The 21,099-nt window shown below is 32.0% G+C and overlaps 1 protein-coding gene across 3 annotated transcripts in view; it reads right to left on the bottom strand.

Annotated features, from left to right (window-relative positions):
- Window positions 1-21,099, bottom strand: part of LOC149779382 (dynein heavy chain domain-containing protein 1-like) — a 457,419-nt gene that overhangs the window by 147,925 nt on the left and 288,395 nt on the right. For 2 of the 3 annotated variants that reach the window (XM_089940014.1, XM_089940015.1), the window contains exons 75-78: window positions 18,344-18,553; window positions 17,527-17,697; window positions 9,414-9,509; window positions 3,958-4,029 (exon numbers count right to left, since the gene is read on the bottom strand). In XM_089940014.1, the coding sequence (XP_089796140.1) occupies window positions 3,958-4,029; window positions 9,414-9,509; window positions 17,527-17,697; window positions 18,344-18,553 (549 nt within the window). The remainder of the gene's footprint in view (window positions 1-3,957; window positions 4,030-9,413; window positions 9,510-17,526; window positions 17,698-18,343; window positions 18,554-21,099) is intronic. The other variant, XM_089940016.1, reaches the window with a different exon arrangement.

Raw genomic sequence — 21,099 nt, 5'->3', positions numbered from 1 at the left:
CAGTTATACAATTACATTACCACTATACTATCCTATCCTAAAATCAGAATTCAATACAGGACAGTTATACAATCACATTACTACTGTACTAATAAATCATCCAATCCTTTAAAGGTCAGTTATACAATTACATTACCACTATACTATCCTATCCTAAAATCAGAATTCAATAAAGGACAGTTATACAATCACATTACTACTGTACTAATAAATCATCCAATCCTTTAAAGGTCAGTTATACAATTACATTACCACTGAGCTATTACATTCTCAAATCAGAATTCAATAAAGGACAGTTATACAATCACATTACTACTGTACTAATAAATCATCCAATCCTTTAAAGGTCAGTTATACAATTACATTACCACTGAGCTATTACATTCTCAAATCAGAATTCAATAAAGGACAGTTATACAATCACATTACTACTGTACTAATAAATCATCCAATCCTTTAAAGGTCAGTTATACAATTACATTACCACTATACTATCCTATCCTAAAATCAGAATTCAATAAAGGACAGTTATACAATCACATTACTACTGTACTAATAAATCATCCAATCCTTTAAAGGTCAGTTATACAATTACATTACCACTATACTATCCTATCCTAAAATCAGAATTCAATACAGGACAGTTATACAATCACATTACTACTGTACTAATAAATCATCAAATCCTTTAAAGGTCAGTTATACAACTACATTACCACTATACTATCCTATCCTAAAATCAGAATTCAATAAAGGACAGTTATACAATCACATTACTACTGTACTAATAAATCATCCAATCCTTTAAAGGTCAGTTATACAATTACATTACCACTATACTATCCTATCCTAAAATCAGAATTCAATAAAGGACAGTTATACAATCACATTACTACTGTACTAATAAATCATCCAATCCTTTAAAGGTCAGTTATACAACTACATTACCACTATACTATCCTATCCTAAAATCAGAATTCAATAAAGGACAGTTATACAATCACATTACTACTGTACTAATAAATCATCAAATCCTTTAAAGGTCAGTTATACAATTACATTACCACTATACTATCCTATCCTAAAATCAGAATTCAATAAAGGACAGTTATACAATCACATTACTACTGTACTAATAAATCATCCAATCCTTTAAAGGTCAGTTATACAATTACATTACCACTATACTATCCTATCCTAAAATCAGAATTCAATACAGGACAGTTATACAATCACATTACTACTGTACTAATAAATCATCCAATCCTTTAAAGGTCAGTTATACAATTACATTACCACTGAGCTATTACATTCTCAAATCAGAATTCAATAAAGGACAGTTATACAATCACATTACTACTGTACTAATAAATCATCCAATCCTTTAAAGGTCAGTTATACAATTACATTACCACTATACTATCCTATCCTAAAATCAGAATTCAATAAAGGACAGTTATACAATCACATTACTACTGTACTAATAAATCATCAAATCCTTTAAAGGTCAGTTATACAACTACATTACCACTATACTATCCTATCCTAAAATCAGAATTCAATACAGGACAGTTATACAATCACATTACTACTGTACTAATAAATCATCAAATCCTTTAAAGGTCAGTTATACAATTACATTACCACTATACTATCCTATCCTAAAATCAGAATTCAATAAAGGACAGTTATACAATCACATTACTACTGTACTAATAAATCATCAAATCCTTTAAAGGTCAGTTATACAACTACATTACCACTATACTATCCTATCCTAAAATCAGAATTCAATAAAGGACAGTTATACAATCACATTACTACTGTACTAATAAATCATCCAATCCTTTAAAGGTCAGTTATACAATTACATTACCACTATACTATCCTATCCTAAAATCAGAATTCAATAAAGGACAGTTATACAATCACATTACTACTGTACTAATAAATCATCCAATCCTTTAAAGGTCAGTTATACAATTACATTACCACTGAGCTATTACATTCTCAAATCAGAATTCAATAAAGGACAGTTATACAATCACATTACTACTGTACTAATAAATCATCCAATCCTTTAAAGGTCAGTTATACAATTACATTACCACTATACTATCCTATCCTAAAATCAGAATTCAATACAGGACAGTTATACAATCACATTACTACTGTACTAATAAATCATCCAATCCTTTAAAGGTCAGTTATACAATTACATTACCACTGAGCTATTACATTCTCAAATCAGAATTCAATAAAGGACAGTTATACAATCACATTACTACTGTACTAATAAATCATCCAATCCTTTAAAGGTCAGTTATACAATTACATTACCACTATACTATCCTATCCTAAAATCAGAATTCAATACAGGACAGTTATACAATCACATTACTACTGTACTAATAAATCATCCAATCCTTTAAAGGTCAGTTATACAATTACATTACCACTGAGCTATTACATTCTCAAATCAGAATTCAATAAAGGACAGTTATACAATCACATTACTACTGTACTAATAAATCATCCAATCCTTTAAAGGTCAGTTATACAATTACATTACCACTATACTATCCTATCCTAAAATCAGAATTCAATACAGGACAGTTATACAATCACATTACTACTGTACTAATAAATCATCCAATCCTTTAAAGGTCAGTTATACAATTACATTACCACTATACTATCCTATCCTAAAATCAGAATTCAATAAAGGACAGTTATACAATCACATTACTACTGTACTAATAAATCATCCAATCCTTTAAAGGTCAGTTACACAATTACATTACCACTATACTATCCTATCCTAAAATCAGAATTCAATACAGGACAGTTATACAATCACATTACTACTGTACTAATAAATCATCCAATCCTTTAAAGGTCAGTTATACAATTACATTACCACTATACTATCCTATCCTAAAATCAGAATTCAATAAAGGACAGTTATACAATCACATTACTACTGTACTAATAAATCATCCAATCCTTTAAAGGTCAGTTATACAATTACATTACCACTATACTATCCTATCCTAAAATCAGAATTCAATAAAGGACAGTTATACAATCACATTACTACTGTACTAATAAATCATCCAATCCTTTAAAGGTCAGTTATACAATTACATTACCACTATACTATCCTATCCTAAAATCAGAATTCAATAAAGGACAGTTATACAATCACATTACTACTGTACTAATAAATCATCCAATCCTTTAAAGGTCAGTTATACAATTACATTACCACTATACTATCCTATCCTAAAATCAGAATTCAATAAAGGACAGTTATACAATCACATTACTACTGTACTAATAAATCATCCAATCCTTTAAAGGACAGTTATACAATTACATTACCAATGTGCTATCCAATCCTGAAAACAAAATCCATTACCGGAAAGGCTTTGTGCAAGTGTTGTAAGACTAAACTATCATGAAGAAAGATGTGCATTATAGAAAATTATTTAGCTGATGCAATAAAGTGGTTATTCCCCTTTCCGTTAAAATCCAATGTTTCATTCAACTACACTTCCTATTTAACTCAAATATAAAAAAAATTTCTAAGCACATTTTTGTTATTTCCAGCAAAACCAAGCAAGATAAATTACTGCATATACTCAGATGTAAGTTGAGTCCAACTGCAAACAATACAGACCCTGTTCTGTCATTGCATACTGCACCAGCAGAACAGGGTCTCTGTTGTTTGGTCTCCTGAAACTCAGATATCCTAGTATATTATGCAGAAGCAGATCAGAATCTGTGAGGTCTGGACCCAACTTATATGTGAATATATCATCTATCCAGTTCATGGTAGATGATCAGAGTGTATGTCTGTGATTGGGCTCACACTATAAACAAATAAAATATGATGCATACTGTGCACCCTTTCCGACAAATTCTTCAGTGACAATGCACAACTCTGTATTATACCTTATACTGGTTCTGTGTGAAGTAGGCTACTATCTCATGGCCATTTTTAAATGTTTGCAATGTCAGCATTTCCTAGAGAAGTTAGTAACATGGTTAAAAAATGAATTGTATAAGTCAGTTTCTAATAAAGAGAACATAAAAAATGTATGACACACCTTGTCTCTCTCAAAGTAAATGACAAGAATCCTAAGTGGGCCTGAGATCACTCACCTCACTGACATCTGCATGCCTTTCCTCATAGCCAAAAGCAAGAGCAATTGACCATGAAATCTTGCTTACTAAGATTTTTTCTGTAAAAATGTTTTCAATTTCTTGCAATTGATCTAGAAAAAGATTATTTAAAGGTCTCTCTTTTTTGTGTATTTTCATCCAATGACAGATCAGCATTATTGTTTAAAACTGAAGGGCTTTCATGCCAGGATTCTTGCCGTCCAATCTGGTCATATTACAAAGAGCGTTGTTTTTTAGATGTCATTTTAAGGATTTTCTATTGTAGGTCATGGTTGGTCACTTGGATTTCAGGATTTTTCTGTCAAATTTGGTCCAATTTCTTTGAGAAGTATTTTATAAGAAGTTGTTTACAGGTTGCATTTCTTATTTCAGCAATGGCAGTCATATTGAATAGCAGACTGTGTTTGTTTGTGCAAATCTTAATGGTCTTCATACCAGGTGAGATCATAAGACTGATCATTTACTAAGAGATTAAAAATAGAAAGAAGTACTTCGTTCTGAAAGTTGCATATAAAATATCATAATACTAACAATACCAGTAAAAATAATGCTAACAATTCCAGTAATAAAAATATATTGACAATACTGGTAATAATAATACTGTTCAATACAAGTAACAATAATACTAACAATACCAATAACAATAAAACTAACAATACCAATAACAATAAAACTAACAATACCATTAACAATAATACTAAGAATACCAATAACAATAATACTAACAATGCCATTAACAATAATACTAACAATACCAATAACAATAATACTAACAATACCAATAACAATAATACTAACAATACCAATAACAATAATACTAACAATACCAATAACAATAATACTAACAATACCATTAACAATAATACTAACAATACCAATAACAATAATACTAACAATACCATTAACAATAATACTAACAATACCAATAACAATAATACTAACAATACCATTAACAATAATACTAACAATACCAATAACAATAATACTAACAATACCATTAACAATAATACTAACAATACCAGTCATAAAACACGACTGAATAACAAACTTTATAAAATTAACAGCCAGAATAATTACATTTATTTCAACAACTACGAAATTGCAAAGTCCTGAGAACCAAATGATGGGTTGTCATGGTCCACACTGAACTAAAGATTTTATGGCAAAGTGACTTCTCTTCCCTTTCCTAAAAAGGTTGGAGTGGTGGGAAAATAGGAAAAAAATTGAGTGCAGAGAGGTAAAAATTTAGAATGTTGAAAATATTCACTGAAAGAAACCTTTTTACAAAGTTTTTGAGCCAAATAATACAAAAGAAAAAGACTGGCCCCAAGTGGCCGAGTGGTCTAAAGCACTCTCCATTACAGATCACTGCCATCTCACCTCTGTCTGCATGGGTTCGAATCTCAGATTTGGCTAGTGTGGGTATGTGAGAAAGCTTGCCAGTAGCTTGTCATGGGTTGGTGGTTCTTTCAGGGGTTTTCCTGGGTTCTTCCTCCACCATTAATACTGGCTGCCATGTATAGCCTATTGTGTGCTGAAAAATGACATTAAACCCTACAACAACAACAACAACAAAAGGAAAAGAACTACCCATTAAACTTTATGGAAGCATAATATATTTTCTATGTTTGATTTTGCAAAATTGCAGCTTTCTGCAAATGAGGTAACCTTAAAAATGGGTTACTATAAAAAAATGGATGATATATATTGAGGACAAAGTTTCCTCTGTCTGCGTTTACAGGAAAACTTGTTGAGGCTACAAATATAAACCTCCCAGAGTAATAACTGACTCTTGTTTCAGGCTATGAATATAAACCTCCCAAGAGTAATAACTGACTCTTGTTTAGGCTACAAATATAAACCTCCCAAAAGTAATAACTGACTCTTATTTTGGCTATGAATATAAACCTCCCAATAGATATCAACTATCATTTAAGCTATGAATATAAACCTCCCACAAGCGATAACTGACTCTTGTTTATGCTACAAATATAAAACTCACAAAAGTAATAAGAACTCTTGTTTAGGCTATGAATATAAACCTCCCCTGAGTAATAACTGACTCTTGTTTAGGCTACAAATATAAACCTCCCAAAAGTGATAGCTGACTTGTTTAGGCAACAAATATAAACATTCCAAAAGTAATAACTGACTCTTGTTTAGTCTACGAATTCATGGAATTCACTTCTCCATCTATCACTGGCAGGAATCTCAAAGATTAAAATGTAATTCTAAACATAAATAAAAATTGTATTCATAACAAGTTGATACAAAAAGATGAAAACTATGTTTAAACTGTTGGAACAGAAAGAGACACAAGACTTGATATTATATTCAAAACACAAAAGCTCCCAGTGGCCAAAAAATGTGGGTGAAGTGACCTGTTGACTGAAAGACAAGATGAAATGAAGTTAACTTTCTCTGTGAAGTGGGGTGAAATGTGAGTTGCAGGGCTGGCTGTTTCACCTGAATCACAACTTTCTATGGACCCTGCATTCTTTTTTGAAAAACACACAAAATTTTTCAATATTGAATGATGCCAAAACATTGAAGGTTAGAGTGAAGCTGTATCAACAAACTGCCAGATCTGGTGACAGAAATATTCATTATCTAATCTCCATGACAAGAGTTTTCATTAAATGAAAGCGATTTTATAAACACTTTATTGAAGTATGAAATAGTTCATGATGATAAGAGAATCAAATACCAATGAATACAAGCAGTATTTCAGATTTTAATCATGCATGAAACATTTATTCCATTTTTCTTAAAATGCTCAAAAAGTACCTCAGGACAAATCAATGACCTCTGTCATCACTTAAACACCAGTTACTTAGATACTACAAGGGAAATTTAAACACCAATTACTTAGATACTACAAGGGAAATTTAAACACCAATTACTTAGATACTACAAGGGAAATTTTAACAACAATTACTTAGATACAAGGGAAATTTTAACACCAATTACTTAGATACTACAAGGGAAATTTTAACAACAATTACTTAGATACTACAAGGGAAATTGTAACAACAAATACCTAAAACAATATCAACACTTCAATGATATGTGATCCAAAGATTTATCATCTGGAATATAGCATGCAGAAATCACGTGGTAGAAAAGATATCTTTAAGGGAAAAGAACAAAGTGGAAACTGGAAGTTGGATTGCTTTTTGCATCCTGATAAGGAAAGGGCAATAGGCATTGGAACTTAAAACAAGACACCTGTATTTCATTGGGCAGAAATGGTGTGCTGCTTCATTTATATTATGTATATGAATGGCATGTAAGTGTTTATTTATTTATTTATTTATTTATTTATTTATTTATTTATTTATTTAGGAGCAAAAGGGAGATAGCAGATATTACTAGAGATCAGTTAGAGATAAATATTTCTCAGGTCACAAGGCCAAGTATTGTGGTATTTATAGATATGCATGGAAATCTAACCTGGACAACCTTACAGAAATACGATGTAAAATTTAATTAGGACTGAAAAGAACACAAGCTGGTAGATACATGTAACTGTAAAATAAAAAATAACACTTATTATTATTCACACTTTCAGCTGCTACAAGTAAATAAAAATTGTCTTAAAGACAACCTCTTACATGTTATACTTGTTAATGACCACTTGTTAATGACCACCTGTTAAAGGCCACCTCTTACATATTATATTTGTTAAAGGCCACCTCTTACGTATTTAACTACTTAAAGAACATTTCTACCATATTGTACTCATTAAAGATCACCTCTTGTGTACTCTATTTATTAAGACCACCTGTTAAATATTATACTTATTAATTACCTTATGCTTTAATAACCAAATGTACCTTATCACAACAGCTGTACATCAAGTTATTTTGAATCTTTCTTTAAGATTTATGGCAAAAATAGGTCTGGACTTCATAACAAAACCAAAATTTTTGTCTGAAAATCGAACCAACTTAAATTGAAAGTCTAAAGGTTTTTCAAACTGACCTAAATAAAATATCACGTTCCAACTTGAACACTGTACTGAATATTCTACTTAAGTATGGAATTAATCTGAGCATCTTGTATTGACTACTCTTGCTGGCATATTATGCAATTGTACTGCATGATACGACAGGTGTGTAAAAAAACATAAAGACTTGTCTAGCAGCCTAAATAAAGTGACTAAGTTAACTGAAATTAAAGCGAAAGGAGTAAGAATCAACTGTCACAGTATTTTATTTATTACAGTCAAATAATGAAAAAATACAAGTTGTATGCTGGCAAAACTGGCCTTTTTTATCTATCTGGAGAATCTGATTTTAAGCTAATATTTTCATCTGAGGATGCTTTACCCTCATCAGCCCAACCCCCAAAAGTGGGTGCTGCCTTCTAAACCTCCCCATGAGGCAAGAGCCTCCAGATTAGCATCCTGCTTTTTCACTTCACTATCATACTTCAAATCTTAGAAATAAAAATTAAAACAAAATTCCATTCATTAAAATTTCATACTTAATCAATTGGCATGCCAAAAGATTGTCGTAATAAAACTTCAGCAAGCTTACAGCTTAATATCTTGGGCAGTCTTGATTTAACACTAACTCAAATGTCGCAAACTATGCCAATAAAAAACAGTGAACAAATGTATATTCTTAAAAGTTGATGGGTATGCTACTGTGTGTAGCATTGTGAGCTACTAACAGTTTTACTCCCCCCCCTCCCCCCGGACACCAGAGTTACATCAGTTCTGCAAGTAATTATAAATCAAACTGAATTTGGCACCAGTAAAAGAATGAATCTGTTTTATTGTCCTTATCTCTATTCCTACTGATTGTCTTCAAATTTTCATTAATGTGAAATCTTTACAAATTTACCATTAGGAATCTAATTTGTGAACAAATTGTGTTCATGTTAAATAGTAACAAAATGCATACCTCATGTGTATTACAAAGGACTAAATTAAGAAAACTATATGGAATACACACAATACAGTAGATACTCATGTAAACATCAAATCCGCAAACACCGAGATCAGACATTACATAATCAGCTGGACCTATAGGTCGATAGGCAATGTTGGTAAAATAAACAACACAGACTCTGATCTGCCAGTGATGGGGCAAAGTTGTCTGCAAATGGACTTGATGTAATGCATGAGTATATAAGGTAATTCACTGAACTCGTTACAATTTAATAATGCCAAAATATTATTGGAAATGTTAATTGAAAAAGTTCATGGCTTCTATTACCTTATCGAACTCAGACTGGGCATCTCTACGGAGCTGTTCCAGTGGTCCTTGTAACTCTTCAATCTTCTGTTCCTGATCTTTGCATTTGTCTAAAGCCTTATAAGAAAACCAGTAAAAAAGAATGATAACATACAACCAGTCAGTGTTACAATAACTATTTGATCATATAACAGAGATGCAAGTCCTGATAAAGTGCTTTAAGAAGTTAAATATTCTTCTGTTTTTATGCTCACTCCTAACAAGAAATTATTGGAAATTTTAAAATAAATTACAGGATCTACCAATAAATTCCTGAATTATACCACAAAGTAGTATACTAATTCACTTCTTCATGTGCCTGACTTAAAACTGACATAAAGTGGAACTGATTATATCGACCAATTGTACCAATGGGTGGTTAGTCACTAAAATCAGTGAGCCATTATGCAAGTAGTCAAGTCACCAAATAAATTTTTGCTTTTCTTCACATGGAATTTTACTTCATGTAGCATCTGATGTGAATGTTTAACTGACAACTGCTTACACAATTTATAATTGCAAGTTTTTTAATGATTACAACAGTGGTTTTAACTAGTTTGGAACATAAATTTACTGTTGTCGGATGCAATAGTGTAAACATAACTTTGTGACAAAATGTTAGAAAAAAGTTTGGCAGTATTTTGCATGCTGAGATATTTGACTTTATAAAACTTTTAACATTACTGGTAAATAAATAGACAAAACCTTTAACAAAAGCTACCACTGCTGCTGACAGTGAAAAGTTATATCTGTAATATGCTATGTGTTAATGCACATAAGGTAATTGCAATCAAATTCAATGTTAGCAACTAAACTTGACATAAACATATCATCTATGTTAAAATTGTATGCATCACTCAAATGTGAATCATTTATTAGGACCTTGAAAGCAGTTAGAAATTAAAGTGTTATTCTATAATTGATCACAAAATGGTTGTCTAATTTTCATCTGAGATAACTGTCTGGGTCTAAATATGTTCAACTCAGCTCTCTCATTTCTCTCATGAAAAGCAGCATGCAAATTTTGTATATATCTGAAAATTCCTGCTGAACTTGACAATTATTTACTGAACAGTTTGATTTGTATAAAAAGATATATGTGGTCGTAAGTAACTCTAATAAGAAAACATTATTCCCAAGAATGCAGCCTTCTTTTTTATATAACACCCTCTTATTATCATATGGTACATGCAGTTGGGGTCCATAACCACTGACCTTGTTATTTAATGAATCACATTCTAGTGAGAACAGCATTATGCAATGAATCACAGTCTAGTGAGGACAACATCATGTAATGAACCAGTCTGATGAGAACAGCATTATGTACTGATTCAACCAGTCTAGTGAGAATAACATTATATACTGAGCCAGTCTAGTGAGAACAACATTATATACTGAACCAGCCTTGTGAGAACAGCATTATATAATGAATCACATTCTAGTGAGAACAGCAATATTTATTGAATCATGGTCTAGTGAGAACAGCATTATGTAATTAATCAGTCGAGTAAGAACAGCCATATATACTGAATCACAGTCTTGTGAGAGCCACAAAATGTAATGAATCAGTCTAATGAGAAGAGCATGTTGAACCACAGTCTAGTGAGAACAGTATTATGTATTGAACATAGTCTAGTGAGAATAGCATTATGTATTGAACATAGCCTAGTAAGAATAGCATTATTCATTGAACATCATCTAGTGAGAACAGCAATATATACTGAATCACAGTCTAGTGAGAACCACAAAATGTAATGAATCACAGTCTAGTGAGAACTGCATTATGTACTGAACATAGTCTAGTGAGAAAAGCATTGTGTACTGAACCAAGGAATAGCAAGAACAACATATGTAATTTACTGCAATATAATGGAAATGGTCAAATCAAATAAAGTTTTAAAAGTAAATAATATATAACAGTTAGTTCATACTGTTTTCTTGCAACCCACTAATTCAAAAAGTGATTTAAGTTTGGTTGTGTAGTTCATAGCGTTACCATGTTTTATCCAAAAATTTGTTTAATGAAGTGTTTTATAACAAGGGAGACCTGTATGACATAATTTGTCTACCTTTTTCTTTTTTGACAAGATGTTGCTATCAGTTTCAAAGAAGCACATGCCATAATTAGCTTGCAGTGTTTCAGTTCCAACAAAACCTCACTAATAGAAAGACCTCACTAATCAAGCATCCAGTTGAATTAAATTATCATTTATGGAGTTATGAGTGTCAGAGCTAAGTAAGTTGATATTTCTTTTAATGAGTTTTCAGTACAATATTAATTAATATTGTTTGTAAGAGAATTGATGTCATGGGATGGAGAGAAAGGACTTGTATTCTATCCTTGATTACTCCCTGCATTTATATAGCTTCAAACAAGTTCAATATGGTTACTGTTTGAAACTTAGGTTCATATATCACAATTCAAGATATGATATAGAAAAGCTCTGAAATGCAGTAAGTTGTAGGATAAAATCTAGGTTGCTTGAGCCACTCCGTGGGGAAGCTCTTTTGAGGGTGGAGGGAATTTCTTAAAATTATGCGATCAGTCATTAATTGATGGATTCAAAATAGGGTGGAGGGAATTTCTTAAAATTTGGTGGGCAGTCATTAACTGATGGATTCAAAAAATGGTGGAGGGAATTTCTTAAAATTTGGTGGGCTGTCATTAGTTGATAGATTCAAAATAGGGTGGAGGGAATTTCTTAAAATTTGGCGGGCTGTCATTAGTTAATAGATTCAAAATAGGGTGGAGGGAATTTCTTAAAATTTGACGGGCTGTCATTAGTTGATAGATTCAAAAAATGGTGGAGGGAATTTCTTAAAATTTGGTGGGCTGTCATTAGTTAATAGATTCAAAATAGGGTGGAGGGATTTTCTTAAAATTTTGTGGGCTGTCATTAGTTGATAGATTCAAAATAGGGTGGAGGGAATTTCTTAAAATTTGGTGGGCTGTCATTAGTTGATAGATTCAAAATAGGGTGGAGGGAATTTCTTAAAATTTGGCGGCTGTCATTAGTTGATAGATTCATAATAACCCATTTTCAACACATCATTTTTTTATACTGAAAACTAAAAACTTATGGTATTAAATTCAGCAGAAGGTAAACAGTTTGAAAATATTTGGACAAATATACTAAAGAATGAAATACCATCAATTCATTTATTTTAGTAGCTACAGTTTTCATGGTTATAGAACACAATGAAGATCCTGTTTTCACGTATGTTAAATATAGAGTTTAATGGCATGTCAGCACAACACAGGATATATGGTGGTGATGGTTTGTAGCAACAAAACAAAAATCCATGAAAGCTGATACCCATACAAAAATAGTGGATTCATGGTACTGTATTTTTAGGGTCACCTTTTGCCAAGGCAGTTTCCATCTCAAGAGATGTAGTCTTGGTATTTCAAGAAAACACTTGTAAACCAGTCTTTTTACATTAAGAATGTACTTTTAAACTACTTCAGTCTGTATTCTGTGAAAACATTTGTAAGTACACACAATGAAGCATAAAATCACCCCTAAAATTATATTATACAAACAAGTCAATCAACTGACTCAAATCAATCATTTGTCACACAGCAATTCATTCTTTTTTTTCCCCTATAGGTTACAAGTTTCAGAAAACATTCTAAAACCCATTGTATGAGATGTGATAACTTACATCTCTTGTCTGAAAGACAATCTGTGCAAATAAATAAAAGAAACATATATATTATGTGAAAGTGATATTATACAAGCACCTGTGCTACTGCTATATAGTTTCATGCTATGATACTTGAACATGTGCCATTGGAATATGATTTCATGCTATTTATTCTAGTACTGGTGCTATTGGAAAATGGTTTCATGATATTGGTGCTAGTATTTGTGCTATTGGTATATGGTTTCATGTTATGAACACCTGTGCTATTAGAATAATGGCTTCATGTTATGATACTAGAACCTTTTCTACACTAGTAAGTCATCACACTTCTGACACTGAGAAGATTCTCATAATAATTTATTCCTGACCCCATACCATTATTATCAGCTGCATTTTCACACTGAGGACAAAGGCTAACTCATTCTTAATCTTTGGCATATTGTCAAGCTTTTTAATACAGAGGACAAGAGCTAATTCATCCTAAATCTTTGCATTTTAATACAGAGGACAAAAACTAATGCATACTTAATCTTGGGTATAGTGTCAAGCATTTTAACACAGAGGACAATAGCTAATGCATACTAAATCTTGGGTATAGTGTCAAGCATTTTAACACAGAGGACAAGAGCTAATGCATACTAAATCTTGGGTATAGTGTCAAGCATTTCAACACAGAGGACAATAGCTAACGCATACTAAATCTTGGGTATAGTGTCAAGCATTTTAACAATGAAGACAAGAGCTAATGCATACTAAATCTTTGGTATTGAGTCAAGCATTTCAACACAGGACAAGAACTAATGAATACTTAATCTTGGGTATAGTGTCAAGCATTTTAACACAGAGGACAAGAAGTAATGCATACTAAATCTTGGGTATAGACTCAAGCATTTCAACACAGAGGACAATAGCTAATGCATACTAAATCTTGGGTATAGTGTCAAGCATTTTAATACAGAGGACAAGAACTAATGCATACTTAATCTTGGGTATAGTGTCAAGCATTTTAATATAGAGGACAAGAGCTAATGCATACTAAATCTTTGGTATAGAGTCAAGCATTTTAACACAGAAGACAAGAGCTAATGCATACTAAATCTTGGTATAGAGTCAAGCATTTCAACACAGAGGACAAGAAGTAATGCATACTTAATCTTGGGTATAGTGTCAAGCATTTTAATAAAGGACAAGAAGTAATGCATACTAAATCTTTGGTATAGTGTCAAGCATTTTAACAGAGGACAAGAGCTAATGCATACTAAATCTTTCGTATAGTGTCAAGCATTTTAACATAGAGGACAAGAGCTAATGCATAATAAATCTTTGGTATAGTGTCAAACATTTTAATACAGAGGACAAGAGCTAATGCATACTAAATCTTGGGTATAGTGTCAAACATTTTAATACAGAGGACAAGAAGTAATGCATACTAAATCTTGGGTATAGTGTCAAGCATTTTAACACAGAGGACAAGAGCTAATGCATACTAAATCTTTGGTATAGTGTCAAGCATTTTAACACAGAGGACAAGAAGTAATGCATACTAAATCTTTGGTATAGTGTCAAGCATTTTAACAGAGGACAAGAGCTAATGCATACTAAATCTTTGGTATAGTGTCAAGCATTTTAACACAGAGGACAAGAGCTAATGCATACTAAATCTTGAGTATAGTGTCAAGCATTTTTAATACAGGACAAGAGCTAATGCATACTAAATCTTGGGTATAGTGTCAAGCATTTTAATATAGAGGACAAGAGCTAATGCATACTAAATCTTTGGTATAGTCTCAAGCATTTTAACACAGAGGACAAGAGCTAATGCATAATAAATCTTTGGTATTGGGTCAAACATTTTAATATAGAGGACAAGAGCTAATGCATACTAAATCTTTGGTATAGTGTCAAACATTTTAACACAGAGGACAAGAGCTAATGCATACTAAATCTTGGGTATAGTGTCAAGCATTTTAACACAGAGGACAAGTGCTAATGCATACTAAATCTTTGGTATAGTGTCAAGCATTTTAATACAGAGGACAAGAAGTAATGCATACTAAATCTTTGGTATAGTGTCAAGCATTTTAACACAGAGGACAATAGCTAATGCATTCTAAATCTTGGGTATAGTGTCAAGCTTTTTAACACTGAGGACAAGAAGTAATGCATACTAAATCTTTGGTATAGTGTCAAGCATTTTAATACAGAGGACAAGAGCTAATGCATACTAAATCTTTGGTATAGTGTCCAGCATTTTAACATAGAGGACAAGAGCTAATGCATAATAAATCTTGGGTATAGTGTCAAACATTTTAATACAGAGAACAAGAAGTAATGCACACTAAATCTTGGGTATAGTGTCAAGCATTTTTAATACAGGACAAGAGCTAATGCATACTAAATCTTTGGTATAGTGTCAAGCATTTTAACACAGAGGACAAGAGCTAATGCATACTAAATCCTGGGTATAGTGTCAAGCATTTTTAATACAGGACAAGAGCTAATGCATACTAAATCTTTGGCATAGTGTCAAGCATTTTAACACAGAGGACAAGAGCTAATGCATACTAAATCTTTGGTATAGTGTCAAGCATTTTAATACAGAGGACAATAGCTAATGCATACTAAATCTTGGGTATAGTGTCAAACATTTTAATACAGAGAACAAGAAGTAATGCACACTAAATCTTGGGTATAGTGTCAAGCATTTTTAATACAGGACAAGAGCTAATGCATACTAAATCTTTGGTATAGTGTCAAGCATTTTAACACAGAGGACAAGAGCTAATGCATACTAAATCCTGGGTATAGTGTCAAGCATTTTTAATACAGGACAAGAGCTAATGCATACTAAATCTTTGGCATAGTGTCAAGCATTTTAACACAGAGGACAAGAGCTAATGCATACTAAATCTTTGGTATAGTGTCAAGCATTTTAATACAGAGGACAATAGCTAATGCATACTAAATCTTGGGTATAGTGTCAAGCACTTTTAACACCGAGGACAAGAGCTAATGCATACTAAATCTTGGGTATAGTGTCAACCATTTTAACACAGAAGACAAGAGCTAATACATACTAAATCTTTGGTACAGTGTCAAGCATTTTAACCCAGAGGACAAGAGCTAATGCATACTAAATCTTTGGTATAGTGTCAAGCATTTTAATACAGAACATTACTGTTCATTCCTGGAGTAAAGATCCAAAATTCTCATTTACACTTTCAAATCATAATTTTAATAATACTACTTAGAGCAATAGTGTCTTCATGGATAATTCATTATCCATTTTCACCCCAAACTATTCAACTACAATTAATGGGCATTTCCATCATTATACTGTATGCTGCCTGTAATCTCATCCAGTACTAGTGGAACACAAACTCAAATATACATTCCTTTTTGGCCATACTGCCTTTGTCTAGCTTGTATTTATTTTGTACCATTCTCTGTGGTCATGTTTTTCCATCAAATCCTCAACACAGCAAGTTGAGAATCTTTTACCCAGTGCTTCTAGTGGTCACTTGACCTACCTTGTCATCACTGTACAGTGCACCGTACCCTCAACAAGAACTGAGAGGAATTCTTACCCAGTTCAAGTGGATGCTTGCTATCCAGTCTCACAATGGAATCTACTCTTGATGGTAGAAGATACAACTTGCAATTTCAGCATTTAATTGATACAACCATCTTTATGGACACTGACTGTTGGATGAATATATGTATGGTTAAACAGCTACACAAACATTCCACTGCAAATGTTCAAAGGGTAAACTACAGCCAACATCACCATAACAGACAAAGTTTGGAAAGACAGTCAAGGAAATGACTCATTCTGTCCATTTTAAGTAGGAAGTTATTGACTCAAACTGAAACACATACTTCTCCATACTGACCTTTGTGATCTTATTTCTTTATATCTCTTTTACCTGTATGTAATCCTGTTTCTGTTACCTGTATATAATCCTTTATATTACTTGTATGTAATCCTGTTTTTGTTACCTGTATATAATCTTTCATATTATACTTGTATGTAATCCTGTTTCTCTTGCCTGGATATAATCCTTTATATTACCTGACTATAATCCTTTATATTACCTGAATATAATCCTTTATATTACCTGACTATGATCCTTTATATTACTTGTATGTAATCCTGCTTCTGTTACCTGTATATAATATGATTTCTGTTACCTGCATATAATCCTTTATATTACTTTTATGTAATCCTGCTTCTGTTACCTGTATATAATATGATTTCTGTTACCTGTATATAATACAATTTCCATTACCTGAATATAATCCTTTATAGTACCAGTAAGTAATCCTGCTTCTATTACCTGTATGAAATCCTTTTTTTTAATTACCCATAGGTAAATTAAATATTGTTTCTGTTACCTGCAAGTAATCATTTTTTTCTGTTACATGTGGGTAATCTTGTTGATGTTACCTGTATGTAATTCTGTTTCTGTTGTTCTACCTCCTCCACAAGTATTTTAATCTCCTCTACAACTGATTTGTGTTGAGGACTGAGGTCAGAAACTTGTCTTTTAAACTCATCTATACTTCCAAAGGCCTCATTCACTTTGCCAAGTGCTCTTTCATGTTTGCCAATGTTAATCTGACAAGAAAAGCATTTTCTGCTAAATTCATTTAATATATTAACTACTCTAAGATGCATGTAAATGTACTTTCACAAAGGTTCACTAAGGTCACTAAGCATTTGATAAATTGTGGCACATAATGCATTCAACTGAATTTAATATCTTGTGCTTAGAAGTGTCAAAACTCATCAAAAATGTATTTGATTAGGGGAGGGGATTGCAATATTGAGGTTACACTGTGTACAGGGAAGTTTTAAGTATTGGTCTATTTTTCATGATTTCTATGACTTATCAGAAATTGTACAAAATCAGCATGATGAAATGAAAGAAAAGAATTTGAAAATGTCAATATCTTGAAAATATGTAATTTATTTTCAAATTCAGGAATTTGTAAAAATTATACAATGAGGAAAGGCATCTCGTAGATGTGGCATTAACTTCTGAGTCATCAGATTACTTGACTGACTTAAACATTACATCGATTTTGTAGTCATCAGATCAGCAGAACAAAATGGTAATAAATAAAATAGACAATATAATTTTATTAAATAAACTAATATTCCATCTTGATGACCAAAGTCAGAGAGGAGCTGTAAAGTTACTAATGGATATTGGGAAAGTTAGTACAAAATGCAATCTGATGGTAATATTAAATTAGCTTACCAGTTCTGTTTTGGTAATGAAGGCCGATATGATGCGGAAAATGTGCACGAATTCCATGAATGTCAGTGGTGAGAAAAACCTAAGTGGGTCCCTCTGATGACAAAATTGTCGTTCAATTGCAGTTTTTGCTGACAGATGCATGTATGCCATTGCTTTACTCATCATAGTGATTTGTTCACTTTTCTTGGTTTTACTCCAGGGGATAGGAATCTGAAAACAAACAATTCTACATTATTATCCTGATATTTTAAAGGCTAATATTGCCATACACTCTGTCTGCCAATGCTATAAACATCTCTGACAGGAGTACAGTTTTTGGGAGAATCCATTGGGCCCATGGAAGGGGGTCAAAGGATAAATATAAAATTGCATTCACTAATAAATTTCTTTATTGCTTTTAAAACCAAACTTTAAACATGCAGTCATAGCATGAGGACACATAAAATACCATGCAGTCACATACAAGTCAGATCCCACTGCAAATGACAGAACCAGATCTGACGCTACATAATGCACTGGCAAATCTAGTTTATGTAATGAGTAGAACAAACAACACAGACCCTATCCACTGACACATTATATTATGTCAGATCCGGGTCTATGTTGTTTGCAGTCAGACCGGACTTTATAAGTGAACAAATACAGTATGTAATGGCTTTTAGGTTACAACTCAATGTTCAAAGTCAGGGGAGGTAATAGGTTAGAAAGCACAGGGATTTGCAATAATGCACCAAGTGGCTCTAGTTTTTTCATGCCATCATCATTATTAGGTTTTATCAATTTTTAATTATTTTTTTTGCATTTTTCAAAATTTTCTCCACTGAAATAAATACTTCTATGCACACACACACACCAGTGCTGGGAACAGAAGAATGTTCCCAACATTTTTACCTTAAGTATGGTCTTCTTTAAGTGAAGGTGAAATACACAGTCAAACACATACAAATAGTGACATGTACAGAACAATAAATATTTACAGTTTGGCGCAGAAAAGTAAAACTATCCAAATTAATGAAGAGGTGTAAACAAAAGAAAAAGAACAAAATCACAAGGAATAATTAGATGTCTAGGAAGAGATGTATGAAAAAGGCAAAGCAAGATTTGATGCAGTCTATTAGCATACTAATGGTATGTTGTTTTACATCTAAGTCTGCATGTGTGTTTGTCTTTGTGAACATGCCTCAATATCATCCAAAAAATGTATGTATGTATGTCTGTATTATATATATATATATATATATATATATATATATATATATATATATATATATATATATATATATATATATATATATATATATATATTGTAATAGACCTGGGGATTCTAAAGCTGTAATATGATGGATAGGGTGGATGTTTTTTCTATGTCATAAATTTAACATGTTGTTCATGTCAATTAATATATCAGCTGCTGAAAGAATGAATTTAAAAATTATTATGTATTAGATCAAGACTTACCTTGATATCTGTACTAAACCATTCATATTTTATGTCAAGTGTAATTGCCAGTCATATGGTAACAAATGTCATCAAATTCAACCTCGCACATAAATACTCACAAAATCTTCTGGAATCTTATTTTATAAGAATTTGTCACACCCAGAAATATGTTTATCACACTTAAATTCCCATCCAAATCGTCATTTTAATAGCACTAAGCTCAATGACGCCAACAGCTGACATCATGAAAATACATCTGCAGGCTAGATCACATGACCGGTTTCACACAGTAAATTATCAAAGTACACATTTTTTAAAATTAAATTTCACTTGTTGATTGTAAATGCTGGCCTTCTTTTATACAAGTAAAAGTATGTTTTGAATATTTAATAGTGTAGTCTTCATTTTTATGCTGGTCAATATATTTTGAATATTATCAGCATTCATCAGTCAAGTTGTGTACTCTTCACCAATGCTTAACTGTCTTGGTTACAACTTCAAGTACATTGGTGTTTGATGGACACGATATAATATGTAATGTTTATATATCTGCTAATGACAGAGTGTAAACGGACAAGTGATGATAGTTAAATTGTATATTAACCCTCTCTTCAGCACCATCAGACCTGTTCAGTGTCCCAGACAAGCAATGATTGGTTAAGGTTAAATTTATATCACATGACTATTTTCCAAAGAGTATAAATAGGAGTGAAATTCAAAATTCAGCAGATAGCTGTCAACATTAATGCCTCTATCAACATCTCTCCACCAAATAAAAATAACAATGTATTGAGGTAGTTATAATGACAACTTTATTGGATGGCATTAAAAAGCTCATAGATACTTATAAAAATAAGACACGTCTACGAATTTTAATTTCTTTATTTTCAAAAATAGACTGGAATTACATATATATAGTACAACAATAGGTATCAATTCAATTCAAACAAATTCGTTTCACTGCTATTGATTCAAGCTTAATATAAAAGTAATTTTGTGCCACATTAAATAAGCAGATTTCTCCCACCACACTAGGAATTTAGAGCTGACTTTCAAAATACTTACTCTGTGGGTCATCCATTTCTTGCTGAATAATTATGTTACGATTATGAAGGCCAGCATTTTATATCATTTGTGTATTGCATACGTTACACGTAATCAAGCACATACATTAATGTTTCAGCCATATTTCTTGTATTAAACATCTTATCATAATTTCATAGTCAAAATAAAAAAGGCCCTGAGTTTGAGCATTCTTTAAATTTATTATCACATTTACACAAGTTAGCCCATACCCCCAAATCAGTTACAGTATG

The sequence above is a fragment of the Sinohyriopsis cumingii genome, chromosome 17 (genome assembly GCF_028554795.1).
Source record: "Sinohyriopsis cumingii isolate HCF-2022 chromosome 17, ASM2855479v2, whole genome shotgun sequence".
Classification (NCBI taxonomy): domain Eukaryota; kingdom Metazoa; phylum Mollusca; class Bivalvia; order Unionida; family Unionidae; genus Sinohyriopsis; species Sinohyriopsis cumingii.
Note: the sequence above shows the minus strand (reverse complement) of the source record. Positions and strands in the feature narration are given on the sequence as shown.